The sequence below is a fragment of the Ciconia boyciana genome, chromosome 1, assembly GCF_034638445.1.
Source record: "Ciconia boyciana chromosome 1, ASM3463844v1, whole genome shotgun sequence".
Taxonomy (NCBI): domain Eukaryota; kingdom Metazoa; phylum Chordata; class Aves; order Ciconiiformes; family Ciconiidae; genus Ciconia; species Ciconia boyciana.
This window is the reverse complement of record NC_132934.1, coordinates 195,396,494-195,412,456: the sequence shown is the minus strand read 5'-3', so window position 1 is coordinate 195,412,456 and position 15,963 is coordinate 195,396,494. Positions and strand designations below refer to the sequence as shown.

Sequence of the window (15,963 nt, the reverse complement as noted above, 5' to 3'; positions counted from 1 at the left end):
ACTTTACACCATTCAGCCATGCAAGCAGGTCCTGGTTTGTAGAGGTAACAGTGTTCATTCATATGCGCAAACACTTGCAGGATGATCACTTTGACTGTGTCTGCTAAAAAAATTTAAATTATGGGCTTTTATTGCTTTGCAAATACTGTCTGCTGCATGTAACAGGTGTTCTTACTGACATCTCATATACAGGAACCACCTCTAGCAGTAACACTGTTGTAGCTGGCCAAGATAGTTTTCCTGATGCAGAAGAGAACAGAATGGCGAAAGAGACTGATGAAAGGTTTGTGGGTTGTTTTTTTTTCTCCAAAATGTATGTGTTTTCCTAGGCTAAGGGTGAGATGTTGGGCAAAGTTCTGCACTGTTTTGTGAGGAACTCTGATGCTCAGACTGATCCTAAGTGGCGTTATCCCAGTAAGATCATTTTAAAATGACCGTATGTAAAAGGTTTTTAAAAAAAGCTATTCACATGATTCTTGTTCCTGACTGCTGTTTAGTAATATATTGCAGAGGAACATCTGTTAAACCTACGTTGAATGAATTGTGCTAAATAGATCATGGTTTTGTAGGAATTATCCGCAAAGGAGAAAGAAAATCAAGAGTGTGTACCAAATAATGACTACTAAAATCTTTATGAAGAATCAGGTTTGATCACACCTTTTGATTTCATGGACAGTGAGTAAAATTTAGTATGCAGATTTGTATCCATGATTGCAAGGACACCTCCTTTGTCTGGATAAAATGTCTTAAAGAGGAAAGCTATGTAAAATATTTTGCTTAGAAATCATATATTCAATTTAGTCTTATGCTACTTATGGAACATACTGACAAATGATGAAGGAATGAATGCAAAGCTTAAGGGCCATCAGATCCCAGGGTAACTGATCCCATCAGTTATTCCCAGGGTAGTCAGCCCCCTGAGCTGCAAGACAGGGATGAGAAGCAGAATAAACCCCCCATAACCCAGGAGGAAGCAGTTAACAACCTGCTACGCCACCTGGACACTCACAAGTCTATGGGGCTGGATGGGATCCACCCGAGGGTACTGAGGGAGCTGTCAGAGGAGCTTGCCAAGCCACTCTCCGTCATTTATCAGTAGTCCTGGTTAAAACGGGAGGTCCCAGACAACTGGAGGCTTGCCAATGTGAGACCCATCTACAAGAAGGGCCAGAAGGAGGATCCGGGGAGCTACAGGCCTGTCAGCCTGACCTCGGTACCGGGGAAAATTATGGAGCAGTTCATCTTGAGTGCACTCAACAGGCATGTGCAGGCCAACCAGGGGATCAGGCCCAGCCAGCATGGGTTCATGAAAGGCAGGTCCTGCTTGACCAACCTGATCTCCTTCTACAACCCGGTGACCTGCCTAGTGGATGAGGGAAAGGCTCTAGATGTTATCTACCTGGACTTTAGTAAAGCCTTTGACACTGTCTCCCACAGCATTCTTCTGGAGAAGCTGGCGGCTCATGGCTTAGGCGGGTGTACTCTTTGCTTGGTAAAAAACTAGCTGGATGGCCAAGCCCAGAGAGTTGTGGTGAACAGAGTTAAATCCAGTTGGTGGCTGGTCACAAGCAGTGTTCCCCAGAGCTCTGTGTTGGGGCCAGTCCTGTTTAATATCTTTATCAGTGATCTGGATGAGGGGATTGAGTGCACCTTCAGTAAGTTTGCAGATGACACCAAGTTGTGCGGGCGTGTTGATCTCCTTGAGGGTAGGAAGGCTCTACAGAAGGACCTGGACAGGCTGGATCAATGGGCTGGGGCCAATTGTATGAGGTTTAACAAGGCCAAGTGCTGGGTCCTGCACTTGGGTCACAACAGCCCCATGCAACGCTACAGGCTTGGGGAAGAGTGGCTGGAAAGCTGCCTGGTGGAAAAGGACCTGGGGCTGTTGGTCGACAGCTGGCTGAGTATGAGCCAGCAGTGTGCCCAGGTGGCCAAGAAAGACAACGGCATCCTGGCTTATATCAGAAATAGTGTGGCCAGCAGGACTAGGGGAGTGATCATGCCCCTGTACTCGGCACTGGTGAGGGCACACCTCAAATCCTGTGCTCAGTTTTGAACCCCTCAGTACAAGAAGGATATTGAGGTGCTGGAGCGTGTCCAGAGAAGGGCAACGAAGCTGGTGAAGGGTCTGGAGCACAAGTCTTGTGAGGAGCGGCTGAGGGAACTGGGGTTGTTTAGCCTGGAGAAAAGGAGGCTGATGGGAGACCTTATCGCGCTTTACAACTACCTGAAAGGAGGTTGTAGAGAGGTGGGTGTCGGTCTCTTCTCCCAGGTAAGTAGCAATAGGACGAGAGGAGATGGCCTCAAGTTGCATCAGGAGAGGTTTAGATTGGATATTAGGAAATTTTACTTCACTGAAAGGGTTATCAAGCATTGCAACAGGCTGCCCAGGGAAGTGGTTGAGTCACCATCCCTGGAGGAGTTCAAAAAACGTGTAGATGTGGCACTTCAGGACATGGTTTAGTAGGCATGGAGGTGTTGGGTTGACGGTTGGACTAGATGATCTTAGAGATCTTTTCTAACCTCAATGATTCTATGATTCTATGAAATACCCTGCAATAATATGTATGCACATTAGTAAGAAATTGAATTGACTATTGCGTAGAGAACCTTCAATCTTGTTTTGTTTGATATAGATGTTTTAACATGGTTATTTGTAATTGATTTCTTAGCTTTGCAGAAACAATTATGTTTTTACATCATCACTAGTGTGTGAGCCTCCAGTATGGCTCTTCTCACTCCACTTCAGGCCTGATTACACTGACAGCACAAGGAGGTGGAGGAAGCCAAAGGAGATCAGCAGTAAAAGTTAGCTAATCGTGGATCTGTGGCAAATTTGAGGACAGCTGTGAACAGTTTGTTCTGGCTCTCATATCCCTTAACTCTGCTAGATCTGCTCTGGCAGTTGCTGGATTTTCCTATTGAAGGGTGATCTGCTGCTGATTTTGCTGCTTGATACCTGTGCGGTTGACTTTGGACTATTCAGTCAGTTATTGCTTTAGCAGGTTGCCAGAATTTTACTCATGAACATGGGCTGTGACAACATACTAGCTGTGACCAGTTTATATCTCAGTTCAGCCTTAGCACAGTTTCTTGCTTCAAGAAAGTCACACTTTTGCAGCATGAGAATTTTTCCTCTGCTAAATTTTAAAAGCTTGTGATGCAGGAGCACACTGTTAGAACTTCTCAGAAACTGGCTGCAAAAATCTTCTTTTGTGGAAAGAAACATTATTACATTCACATTGCTGTCTACTCCCGTATAAAAGTGCATGCTTAAGGAAATGCTTTTTTTGTAGAGTAACCATATAGTCCAGATGTTTAATGCCAGTCTGTTTTTAATGAAGATTTTTCTTGTATTTGAAGGTTCAGCAATGTAATCAGAGCACATACCCGACTAGAATCAAGATACAGTAATAGCTCCGGAGGATCTTATGATGATGACAAAAGTAAGTTCTGTTATTCAATTTGATGAAATTTCTGGTGTTTTGGTGGGAGAGAAACATTCTTATGACTGGTGGAGGCTCTCTGTTTAAGTTCTGTGTAAACAGTAATGTAGCAGCACCATACAGGGAATGTCCTTATTTTACCTTCATACCTCATTTAATTAATTTCCTTTGTTTAACCTGGGCTCAGTCAAACCTATATAAAGGCCAGAGAACTTCACAGAAGGCAGCAGTAGAGAATCCTCCAGACATTAACACCCTGAACCTTTCGTACATGGCAAGATGAAAGACGTCCAAGAGCATTACAGCAAGTACTTTGAATTGTGCCCTTTGCCAGGATTTCCCTCCAAATCAAGTGCTGTTATATGACCATGAAGAAGAGATTCAGGAGTTTCCAAAAATGAGGTCTTATCTCCTCTTTAGGTTTTCTCTGCTGTCTGCAACCAGTTTCTGGCTGCACTGTGCAAACCTGTGTTAGAGAGGAGAGTGAGATAGGGCTCATGAGCACACTTGTTGTTCTTTATGTATTGCTGCGAAACAGACTATAAATGGACACTCGATGCTCAGCAGAGATTCCAAAGAAAACCAAGATATTTCTGTCAACTATTGAATTACACTGTAAATTTTAGGAGTTGGATGGTTTGACTTAATTTCTGGAGTGAATTGTAAGGAAGCCAATCTACAGATTTTGGTTAGGCCCTAACCAAATGTAAAAAAGGTAAGACCTTTTTATTGACTTTCATCTCTGGCTTAATAAAGCCAGGTCAAATAATACAGAGGCCCTAATGTCTTGTCCTGGTGCTACGGACACTATTTTGGGACAGTATTTTGACGTAAAAAGTAAAGATTTTATATATTCTTTAATCCAAGTAATTTTTTGGCAAAACTCTTCTGCAAATATGGAAACACTGTCAAATACAATATGATAGGATAATTTAATCTATATCAACAACAGTTTTTTGTAATTACGAAGCACAATATTTACAAAATATTGTGCATGTACATACTGTAGTATTTAAAAACACAAAAAAGTGTGCAACATATTAAACTCAGTGGTTTTTAGTACACTTGTCTTGGTTTTCTTATGGCTATCTAGTGCTGCAGCTACCAAAAATTCTTCAGCAGATGTTAATTGGAGCACCAGCGCTAATCTGATCTGCATGAACAATCTTTCAAAACAGAACAATGTTTATATTTTCAGAACATTCTTTACAAGTAGCTGGTTTTGACAAGAGCTTAGAGTAATAAAAGGTTAAAAAATAGTGAAATTTCCTTTGCTCTTTTGGAATGTCTCCTCAAGCTAGTGCCCAAATGTTTTTTCCTGCGTGTACCTGCAAGCTTTATAGTACTGTGAATATTTATGCAAGGTTTCCTTCTCACAGGGGTTCCTTCCACAAATATATGAATACCTAGATGTAAAATAAAATACGTTTTACTTAGCTACTGACATTTATGTAGAACTCTAAAAAGAAAGAGTAATTCTTATACCATTTGTCGTTCTACAAGATAAATAAGGCAACCTCCATTAAGAAAGTGCAACTTACTCCCTCTGTCAGGCAGCCTCGGCTGGGAACGAGTTGGTGGTATGGCTTCTTTCTTCTCTCCAGTCTACTTGAGCGTACATGTATTGCTGATGATATAAATAGGGAACACAACTCTGCAGCACAGAAACTCCTGTTCAGGCAAAGATTGTATGTTAAGGTGCAAAGTGCTTCTTTTTTTTCTCAGTCTGCACATAAATCTGTGAAAACATGAGTAAGGAGCTAGGTCTTAGTGTGGACTTCATGAAGCAGTTTTATGTGAAACACTTAAATTGGTAGTAATAAATAGTGACTGTGCAGTGCTTTTTATGTGAAAAGCATCTGGCAAACATTACCTGGTTAATCCTTAGAAGATGAATATGTGAAAATGCTGTACTTTGCTCCATTATTAGGTCACTTTATTCTTCTTTATCTACAACTAATAAATTATCCTCCAGAGAATGAGAGAAATAAGTAGAGAACTAAATCATAAAGATCTAAAGTGTTCCTTGGAAGACTAACACTGAAGAATGAGAATGATAAAGTTGGCATTTTAGTAATAATTGGAGGAACAGCTACTGCATTGAAGGGCTCCTGAAGATCTGGAAATGTGAAGGCATTTTGTCAAAACCAAAAAGTGATGTGCATTAGAAAAAGCTAGCTCTGATACTTTTGTAGGCATCAAAACAGTTTTGTTTCCTGTGGCAAAGCTGACAAGCATCAGATACATGCTGTTAAAAAAAGGAAAGTGCTGAGAGTTTCAAACCTACCTAAAATGCAAAAGTGTAACAAAAAAAACAGAGCAAAAAATCATGCTCTCATTAAAAATTCACAAAGGGCAACGTTTGGATATATGTCAAGAACAGACCTGGAAAGGATACTTTCCATGGCAGTATATCACGGACTGCCAGACGTGGGAAATAAAAACTGACCAATGGGAAAATCGAGAAGAATGAGAGGGAACAAAATACAGGAGAGATGGACAAAGTTGTGCAGCTGAGAGAAGACAGAAAGTGGTGGAAATAACTTCCTTGACCCACATCATTGCAGATAAACAGGTGGAAGAAAAAAACTTATTGCTTATTAACATACAGCAGCTGTCATACTGAAGGAAAGTTAAATACATCTTTGAGAAATTCAAGAGATAATTCATCCTTGTTGAAAGAAAATTACCCTGAAGATGTTTTTTGCATGCCTTATGCCTCCTTCCTAATTCAGGACATTTAACTTCTGTCTTTGTAGCATTGCTCAGCAGGGCACTGGGGAGGAGTTGCAATAATGTGTCACTGGTACGCAGCTCCTTGCAGCAGATGGCTTCTGACAGCAACTTCATTGGCTGAACTTTTCTCTCATTTTTGAAGAGAAAGTCTGTTGCTTGGTGCTTTGTGATCTGGCTCCAAAGCTACTAAGTGACAGCAGGGATTCAGCTGCAGCTCCTACCATTCAGAGCTGTCTGCATGGAATCTGTTTAATTTCCAGTAGCGTGAAAGAGGGATTAAAAATGCATCACTTGTTATTGAACACAGGAATTTGCAAACCTCATGTCATCTTATCACATTATTCCAAACAGCTGACCTGATACATTAACATAAACTCTATTTCATTATTTCTCAAAAATGTATAACCAGACTTGGTTTTTATGCACTCTGTTTTAATGCTTTTCCACGCAGATGATCCTGTTTCTCCATATACAAGCTGGTTATTGAATATTGTTGAAACCAAACAACCACATCCCCTGCCCATGCCTTACAATGGAGGATGTTGGGCACCACTTGTGGACTACCTCCCAGAAACCATCACACCCCGGGGACCCCTTCATAGGTGAGCAGTTTCTCATTCTGACATTTCAGACAGTGAGATGCTTCCTCTTACTGGTCAGCCAACACCAATCCAACTGTCCCACCACTCAGAACATCTGAAAAGCATACCTTTAAGTTCTGCTGATTTCCACTGCTAAAATCAACATGCAATGAAGGCTTGCAATTCTACCAGATTTCTACCAGAATGCCTATTTACAATGTAGGACATCACTTTCTGATAAGAATCAGACTGAAGAAACAACTAAAACAGAAAAGGAAAATTTCTCTTTCCCCAGCCTCTGTGGCTGTTATTCATAGCACTTTTTCTCCCTTGATCTTTTATTCTAACTAGGCTATGCATATTCTGAAATTCCTCTTTTACATAATTTGTATTGACAGTAATAGTGTTCTTTTCAGTAATGGGTACTTACCTGCTTAATACTGTAACTAAGGTGCTTCAGCATTAATCATATTGAGAAGAAATGCTACAAACTTGAAAATTTAAAGATTGTTTATTTCTTCAGAAATAGTCATCATGTTACTGTTTTCCCATCTCTGAGAGGTTTCAAACTGATACTATGATTTAATTTCCAGGTGCAATATTGCTGTCATCTTCATGACTGAGATGGTAGTGGATCACAGTGTGAGAGAAGATTGGGCTCTTCACCTCCCTTTATTGCTACATGCTCTCTTTTTAGGTAAGACCAACAGAGCAAGAAATAAAGTATAAATGTACTCCTGTCCTTTTAGTTTAGTTTTGAGTTGTGTTTCTTACATATTTTTAATTATGATGTCCTAAAAAAAAAAACCCTGAGGCAATTACAGTCTGTGAATTAGTCTCAAAACTTCAAAGCTTTGGAATGTTTTGGCCAGTTGCACCCAAATTTGAGAGGTGGGTAGAAATTTGAAGATGATTAACTTCCTAAAATATCTCTAAAAACCCCGTAGCCCCCACCACCACAAGAAAGGCAGGTGAAACTCAGCCTTTGTACAGTCTGTTTTGTGATGGGCAGCTGGGCAGTCAACACATGCCTTAGACCTGGACTACACACACCAGTGCTGTCTCTTGCCTTTGCAAAAATATTATGTAAGAGAAGTGAGATTACTGTACTGCAGAGATAGTGAAGGTAGGACACAGAACCCTGGAAAGAAAGCTTCATTAATTTCACTGCTAATGGAATACTTTATTGTCAGGATCTTCCCTTATATACCTGGGCACAGAGGCACTGCTTTTTCCCCACTGCTGTCTGTTCTTGACCATAACACAGTTCAACTGGAGGGTGATACTTTCCTTATCCTGCCACTTAACATTATGAAAAGTGAGTGGCCTAATATTTTAGCATGCAAGAGTATTTAGCATTATAAAGCCATTCCCTAACTTTCATGGTTGATAAATACTAGTTTTCACAAATAAACACAACCAGACACTTGCAAAAAAATTATTCTAACTGGAGATCGCAGTCCACTTCTCATTCAGTCACCATAGTTACCACTAGGTCTATTCACTGGCAATCTGGGAAGAGTCTGTTGTTCAGCGGGCAAAAAAGATTAAATTGGGAGGCTACAGCACAGTGGTAGAATATATGTGATATACTTCAGTATATAGTTGAAGAAGATACCTCATTCTCCTTTTGTGCTACTCTGTTACCAACTGTTCTCTTTGAAATTTTTTATGAAATAGGGTTTTTTGGAAAATGCACACCCATCAAATACTCAAGTTTTGTATATTAGTACATTGATTTCAACAAGCTTCTAATGAAACACAAGAATAACAACCAGGACCGTGTCAGATGGGGCTTCCAGGGTCAGTTTCAATACGACATTTCACATATATTCTTCACTTAAAAGTTAAATCTATTTTGTGGCTTCCCATAACAATTTTTTACTTTTTATATTGCTGTGAGCTTTCTAAGTGTAAGAGGGAGCTGAAAGAGAACTGGATAACCAAGTGAATCAAATCAATAAACATCAACTGATCAAACAACGTCTTCAGTATGATTTGTAGCAAGTGTGAGAAAACTGGTGCTTACAGTTAGAAATTCTCACAAGAATAAATTAATAACTTAAGACAGGATGCAATATGCATCAGGGTGGCCAATTCAGTTAAGACAACTTTAAGGAGCCATCAGGGAGCCATGCAAATAAACATATGCAGAAACAGAGTTATGATATTAGCAATCCATTATAAAAATATCTTTACTGATTTGTTCATGCAATAATATTTCAACATTACAGTATTTCATAAGAAATAAATAGAAATTTATGAATACCATTTGAGACAGTCCCTTGGCTAAGAACTCTCAATTCTCAAATGTGTAATTAAAGCTAAATGTAACTGGTAACTAAATGTAACTGGTTTAGTGGTAACTAAAATGAGATCATAGCTTCCAGGCTTCAAGTTCAATTTCTCTAGAGTTGTTATACCTTCTGTGGAAAATTTTTCTATATTTTGTAGTAGAGCTCTATTGTGATGGTGTGAGGAAGTTATGCTACACATGTTAGCCAGAAGTATGAATGTGATTGAAAATGAAGTATTTCTGTCCTGTTGGAATGTGAGCAGGCAGCTGCATCTGACCAGAAAGGAACTGGAAACTGGTATGGTGGCTAGCTGGAGAGCCTGTATCCTTCCATTTATTGGAAGGAGTGAGAAAATACTAAAAAGAAAGAATTTTGCAATATATGTATTTAATAGGCTATTGGATGGTTTGTAGTATTGGTAGTGAAGTAGGGAGGCAGACTGCTGGTGTGAACCTGCCTATCTCAGTAGTGCATGAAAGTCACTGCTGTTTAAAAACTCTTTTGCAACCAGTGTGAAATGAGTTGAGCAGCTAGGCTCCTTTCCCATGGAAATGTGTCCACATCACAGAAGTTTACCCTCTTGGGAACTCTTCCAAGTTAAAGAACAGCCCAGCACTGGACAAGCACAAAGACTGAACTGTCCTTCTCACTTCATAGTTAGCATATCTGTGTCAATGCTTTCATACAGCCTTAGGGTTTAACAGGATTTCAGTCACAAGTGCTGCCAAAAAAGAACTTATTTTCAACTAGAAGAACTTTTTATATCCTTTTCAGTATATGTTAGAACAGGGTAGGATGGGTTCATTATCTCCTGGCAGGTGGAAGGAAATGGAGAAAGGAGAATAGGAGCAGAAGACCAAGGATCACAGGACCTCCAAAGACCTGCCCATAGGAGCCAAAGACACATTGTTCAGACTATGGCAGTATGAGCAGCTTCATTTTTGCAGGCCAGAAAAAGGACCAGCATGACTGGAGTACATTAGAAAACACCTGACTGAAAGACCTGTTGGCTGCTGCCACTTAGAGTAATGAAGGAGCTGCTTTTTAAAGAGGAATATATCCTGAGAAGAGAGGAGCTGAAGAGGAAAACAATTCAATTTTTCAGCACTGAAACTGCCCCTAAACAGAAGAAAGTATTTGTAAATATCCTGGAAGGTACTGAAAGAGAATAAAAAAGAGATTACTACCACAGAGTGCAGTTTATTTTAAAAACATCTACGTCCTTTGTATTTGTAATTTGTGATTGATTCAGGTTGTGTTAAAATCTTACAAACAGCAGTAGTGCTAACCAGATCAGAGTCTTTCAGTGCTAGACCTTCAGTTTCAGTTCTGCACCCTGAGCTAGTGGCTAATTTCTCATGCTACTCACTGGTAGCTGAAGTTCTTTTTCAAGGGATTTTGTCCGTCAGTTCCTTTCTTAGTAAATCTGTATCTACCTCTTACAGTTTGCACTCGTTGTAAAACTGATGTCTGTGCAAGAAAGCCAGATACTGAGTTAAGCAATGTAATTACAACCACAACCAAGAATTTCTCATTTTTAGAGGTTTGCCAGCCCTGTCAAATTAACACTGCAGTGAGACAGAATGCATAAAGTTGTATTACCACACATTGTTTTGCACCTCCTGTATGGGACCTCAGTCTGGAAACTAAATATACACATAGGTCTGAAGTAAACCCACTAGTAACTGTCTCCGGAAATACTGCATCTTTTGTTTGCTTGCACTGTTGCCATGAGCTGCCTTGGAATTTTTGCAATTTCTGGAATGCGAACTTGTTTATTATTACTTCATACTCAGTGATTGCTGTAACCTTCTCTTTTAGGTCTTGACCATTACCGCCCTGAGGTCTTTGAACACAGTAAAAAGTTACTGCTTCACCTTTTGATTGCATTATCTTGCAATGGCAACTATCAAGCCATTGCATCAGTGCTTCTTCAAACCAGAGAGATGAATGAGACCAAGACTCTGACAGTACAACCAGCATACTTACCTGAATATCTTTATACAGGTAATAAAGCAAAAGAAGAAAAGAACATTGCATTATACTGTGAGGTTTTTGAAAGTAGGATGTCATGGTTACTTTCTTAAAATATAACGGTTTTGATAAATTAAAGTGGTAAAGTGGCAAATATGAACAGTTTCCATTAATATTAATTCCATGTGAACTACCCTGGACATGCACTCAAATTATTATTAGATAACTTTTCATGATAGTGAGAAAGCTATCTGATGTAAGGCAAAATATATAATGTAGAATTTTAAACATTAATACAGCTAATAACTTCCTAACTTCCCCCTCAGGGAGACAGGACTGCTTTAAATGAGGGCAATCACTCCTCAACCTTCAAAAGAAATTAATATATAATTCCAACACAGGAAGAGCAGCAAAATATACAGCTCAGATTTTCCATTATTAAGTTACATTTCACATGATATACACCCTCCTTTATTCCACAGATACACTTCATTTCTGTCCTGAAATCTGTTTCTGCATTAGGAGGCTTACTTCATATCTCTGCTGAGACAGGTGTTCTGTTAACTTTTGGGAATTAACATGTTTTTAAGGGGTTGGTTAGGAAAAGTTTGTAGAAAGCAGCTAGCTATATTTACTATTATCATGTAATATTACTAAAAGCAAGCATGCTGTTGAGATTTGAAGGAATCACAGAACCTGTGTAGAGTTACGGAGGTAGGATTAGTTGTCTGGGAGAGGGTGAGGAACTTCACGATACAGTGAGAAATGAAAAGGAGAGATAATCAAATTAGTGGCATTTCTGTGATTCCTTAGGAATATAACCAAAAGTAATAAATAGTTTGGCTTTATAAAGAATATTACTTGATAACTGATTTTTTCTTTTTTTATGAGAGACAAAAAATATTTTAAAGTAATGAGAAGAAGGGATATGTATTTCAGATCAATGAATTAATTTGGCCTTTTTAGGTTTCATTCTGAATAAAGTCTGTGCAAAATTACCTCACACATGAATTTTCTGTCTTGAATTGTGTAGGTCTCCTTTCCAACGCATGTCCATGAATTATTAAATACAGAATAAAATTCTTACATTAAAATTATATTACTGCTTTTCTGCCAAAACGAAAAACTGTTTTAATTCCTGTCTCTGAAAAACATAATTGATACCCTGTGTCTGCACCTCTAAGGCCAAGAAGTTATCAAAACTTTGTATTTGGATTCTTTTTTTTATCAGCTAATATAAAGAGTGAGAGTGTGGGTGAATAGCTATAGCAAAGAATCCTAATTGAAAATACTTCGGCTCAGGTTTGTTCCACATAATGTCAGGCAACTAAATTAAAAGTCTCCTGACCTGCAGTGGATTTTGTCAGTAGAGAGGCCACTCCTGCTCCCAGTCTTCTGGCAAGGCCAGTTTTTCTGTTGTAGATACAGCCTAAGATGACTAGCAGTCTAACCTTAAGAAAACAGGTCTTAGTTTCTAATTCCAGCTCTGAAGTTGTGTGGCAAGCTTTTGATCTAGCAGAACTCTTACTCAGATGCTTAACCTTAATGCTTAAAATATTTGAGTAGTCCAGTGTTTACAGTTACTAAAGGTGTTGAACAGAAACCTTAAACATTTGTGTCTCCATTTCCATTACATTTGTAAAATTAGGACAACATCATTGTCCTAAAAATTCTATCCTGCAGAGGTTTTTTTCCTCATCAGACTAGCCCAGAGAAGTGAGCTGAACTTTGCATGCACTTAGCCAACTTCAAAATTCACTTTACAGAAAGACATAGTTCTGATTGTAAATTGCCATGTAACATTTATTTTTCAAGTACTGTAGCCCTTATGCAGTACAAAAAAAATCTTGGCTTTGGTATTTTTCATTTTATATTGGATTCTGCCCAGGGTCCCATTTTCACTCCCATTGGCATTTGAGGGTTGTTGTGTTCTGCAGGTTTTCCCCGTGTTTCCCAGTAGAAGGTTTCTGCTGCTGACTCTGAAAAGAGCTGCTTGGCGGACACTTTCATCTGTAATGCTGGCCCAACAGTGCATTCCATCTTTATCTCCTCCCTTTCTGCTGGCAGGTGGATTTGACTTTCTGCGGGAATACCAGTCATCTCCGGTGCCGGACTCCGGCTTGAGCTCCAGCTCCACCTCCTCCAGTATCAGTCTGGGAGGCAGCAGTGGAAATCTCCCACAGATTACACAAGAGGTTGAGGACATGGACACTGCTGCTGAAACAGATGAGAAAGCAAACAAATTAATTGAGTTTCTGACAACCAGGTAATGGAGATAAGCAGAGGACACGTTAGTACTCAAAATGCATACTTTCATGTCTTCTCTACAATTATCTGTAGCAACTTAAAAGACTCAGATGAAAATGACCAAGCTTTTAGAGTAATTACAGACTCCCATTCCTCTTTTATTGATACTTATAGAAGTAGGTAGGTACTTAAAAGCACTACAGTGTCAGGAACAACAGAAAAAAATTTTACCTGACACAAATAAAATGTTTAATTGGCTAATAGTATTATGTTCAACAATGAACTAACAGAAGAAGACAGTTTTATTATTATAAAATTAGATACGAAGTGTACAGGGCATAGTGAAAGGCCATGGTGAAACTAGTATTAACTACTAACTACAGCCAGCAGATCCTAGGCACAATGTTAAATTAAAAAACAGGGATTTGTTTATGCTGCTCTCTAAATGGTATAACTTATATTTTAAAAGAGAGGTTTTGTAAAATACAGCATCGGAATATTTATTTACTTGTATTTTGCTCATAAAATTCTGTTCAGGTGCACGTTTTCCAGGCTGTGGCCCAGAAAATATCTAATTGCCTTTACAATTTGTATATTTTAACTGATTACATCTATTTCAGATAACTCAAAGAAATTTTGCACTTTTTTACGTATTTCTTTAAGGGCATTTGGTCCACTTTGGTGCCATGAAGATATCACACCCAAAAATCAGAACACCAAGAGTGCTGAACAGCTTACTAATTTTCTGCGTCATGTTGTATCTGTATTTAAAGATTCCAAGTCAGGTAGTAGATTTTTTTTCCTTTCATAAATAAAAGAATATTCCCTCAAGGTCACACTGAATGTTTATCCTGTGACTTAGTAGATCTGCTTATGAAGAAGCACAACATATTGTATGTCTTAACAAGGATGTATGACATATGAAGGAGTTGCTATAAAAAAATCATGGTAGATTGGACTGTGGCTGAATGTTAAATCAAATATTTCTTCAAAGCTGTTGGTAGAAAGCCTTTTGATTGACAAAAGCTACCAGATAAAAGCTCCTCTATGTCCTGTTGATAAAATACAGCACAGTTACTAAGTAAATGTACTTTGTTAAATTTCTTTTGGCAATTAAAATTTAGTTTTAATTTATTATATTTTTAGAGCTTAGGAAATGTACAGATTATATTTTGAAAACCAACACAGTCACTAATTAAATATCTTAAAGATCAAAGCAGAATGCAGCATCAGTATTTATATTTAAGATCTTATCCAAAGCCTTCTGAAGCTAATAGAAAGACTCCTAATTCAGCTTGGCTTTAGGTTTGGAGTGGTCAGAAGTTACTGTGTTGCAGCCAGCAAGAATAGTGGATGGCTTGAAAGTTTGCCCAAGAGTTGTAAAAAAATTTAAATCAGATTAATAATTTCAGGTTTTTGCTGACAAATGTTTGCAGGCTCAGAATTTTGGTTTTGCAGTTACATTCTATGTGAAATAAATGTAAACAGTGGGAAATTCTCCCAAACCGAGACATTTCTGCATCTCTGTTTCTCACAGGGTTTGCAGGATACACTACAGTGCATCCTCCCCACAGAGTTGGTTCAGCCTGCTTATGACCCTGTTTGTGAGTAAAGTCTGTCATTAAGAAAAAAAAAAATTACATACTATTCTTTTGCTTAGGTTTTCATTTGGAGCAGCATCTGAGTGAAGTTGCTTTACAAACAGCTCTTTCAAGCTCTTCAAGACATTATGCAGGTCGCTCTTTCCAGATATTCAGGGCCCTAAAGCAGCCCCTTTCTGCACATGCATTGTCTGACCTTCTATCAAGATTGGTGGAAGTTATTGGAGAGCATGGAGATGAGATTCAGGTATGCATGTGTACATAATGCTTCTTAGTACTGTTGATTTAATGTATACTTAATTTGAAATTACCATTTTAACAAGATGTTCTGGAGTCAAGTGATGCAAAGTAGAATGTGGCCTTAGAAAACGTTACCTCTGAGTTTACTGAATCCATATGTACCTTATCAAAGCCTTCATCAGGCTGTTACAATCTTATATATCTCTAAAGAGAACAACTAGAAAACATCTAGTAAATGTCACTCAAAATGAAATCTTCATGATGACCATTTTTTCCCTTTTCACATCATTAATTTGTGCTTAAGGAGCCCATCATCCTATCTGCTGATGTAATCTGACAATATGAAGTAGACACCACCTCATTTCTCAAATGTTAACATCTTTTGGAATAAAGAAATCCATACCATCCATAACAATACAAAACTTACACTGACCTAATCTGATCCAGTCCTCTCTTAGTGAGCTATGATGTTCACTTGGTTTAGCTAAACAGACTGTTCTCTCCTGAAATTTTACAATCAGAGACTATTTATTGCGAGATTCAAGACTTCATAAAGAGAACTACTAGCTCTTAATAAGAAATAGACTGACATCACCTCCATATTTCACTTAGGTAATGAAACTGCCACAAGATGACAGTAATATTCTGTCACAACTGCTTGTGCAGAATTTAAATGAGTGACCTGCAAGTCAGAGGTTCTGTATGCCATTACCAATCCCTGATGAGATATGTGCCCTTCTTGCATGCCTTCATACATCATTCAGAGGCAGAAAATAAAACACATTTGTAGTGACATTTTAATGTTCAGGGCAGTGGCATTGATGTGAATGTTGTTCTTTTT

At 38.6% G+C, this 15,963-nt stretch overlaps 1 protein-coding gene across 5 annotated transcripts in view; it reads left to right on the top strand.

Annotated features, from left to right (window-relative positions):
• The window catches only part of FRY (FRY microtubule binding protein), a 256,233-nt gene that overhangs the window by 191,054 nt on the left and 49,216 nt on the right, over positions 1–15,963 (top strand). For all 5 annotated transcript variants that reach the window (XM_072850395.1, XM_072850394.1, XM_072850393.1 and 2 more), the window contains exons 35-42: positions 193–283; positions 3,364–3,446; positions 6,634–6,784; positions 7,357–7,460; positions 10,882–11,067; positions 13,102–13,300; positions 13,945–14,066; positions 14,942–15,129. In XM_072850395.1, coding sequence (XP_072706496.1) covers positions 193–283; positions 3,364–3,446; positions 6,634–6,784; positions 7,357–7,460; positions 10,882–11,067; positions 13,102–13,300; positions 13,945–14,066; positions 14,942–15,129 — 1,124 coding nt within the window. The remainder of the gene's footprint in view (positions 1–192; positions 284–3,363; positions 3,447–6,633; positions 6,785–7,356; positions 7,461–10,881; positions 11,068–13,101; positions 13,301–13,944; positions 14,067–14,941; positions 15,130–15,963) is intronic.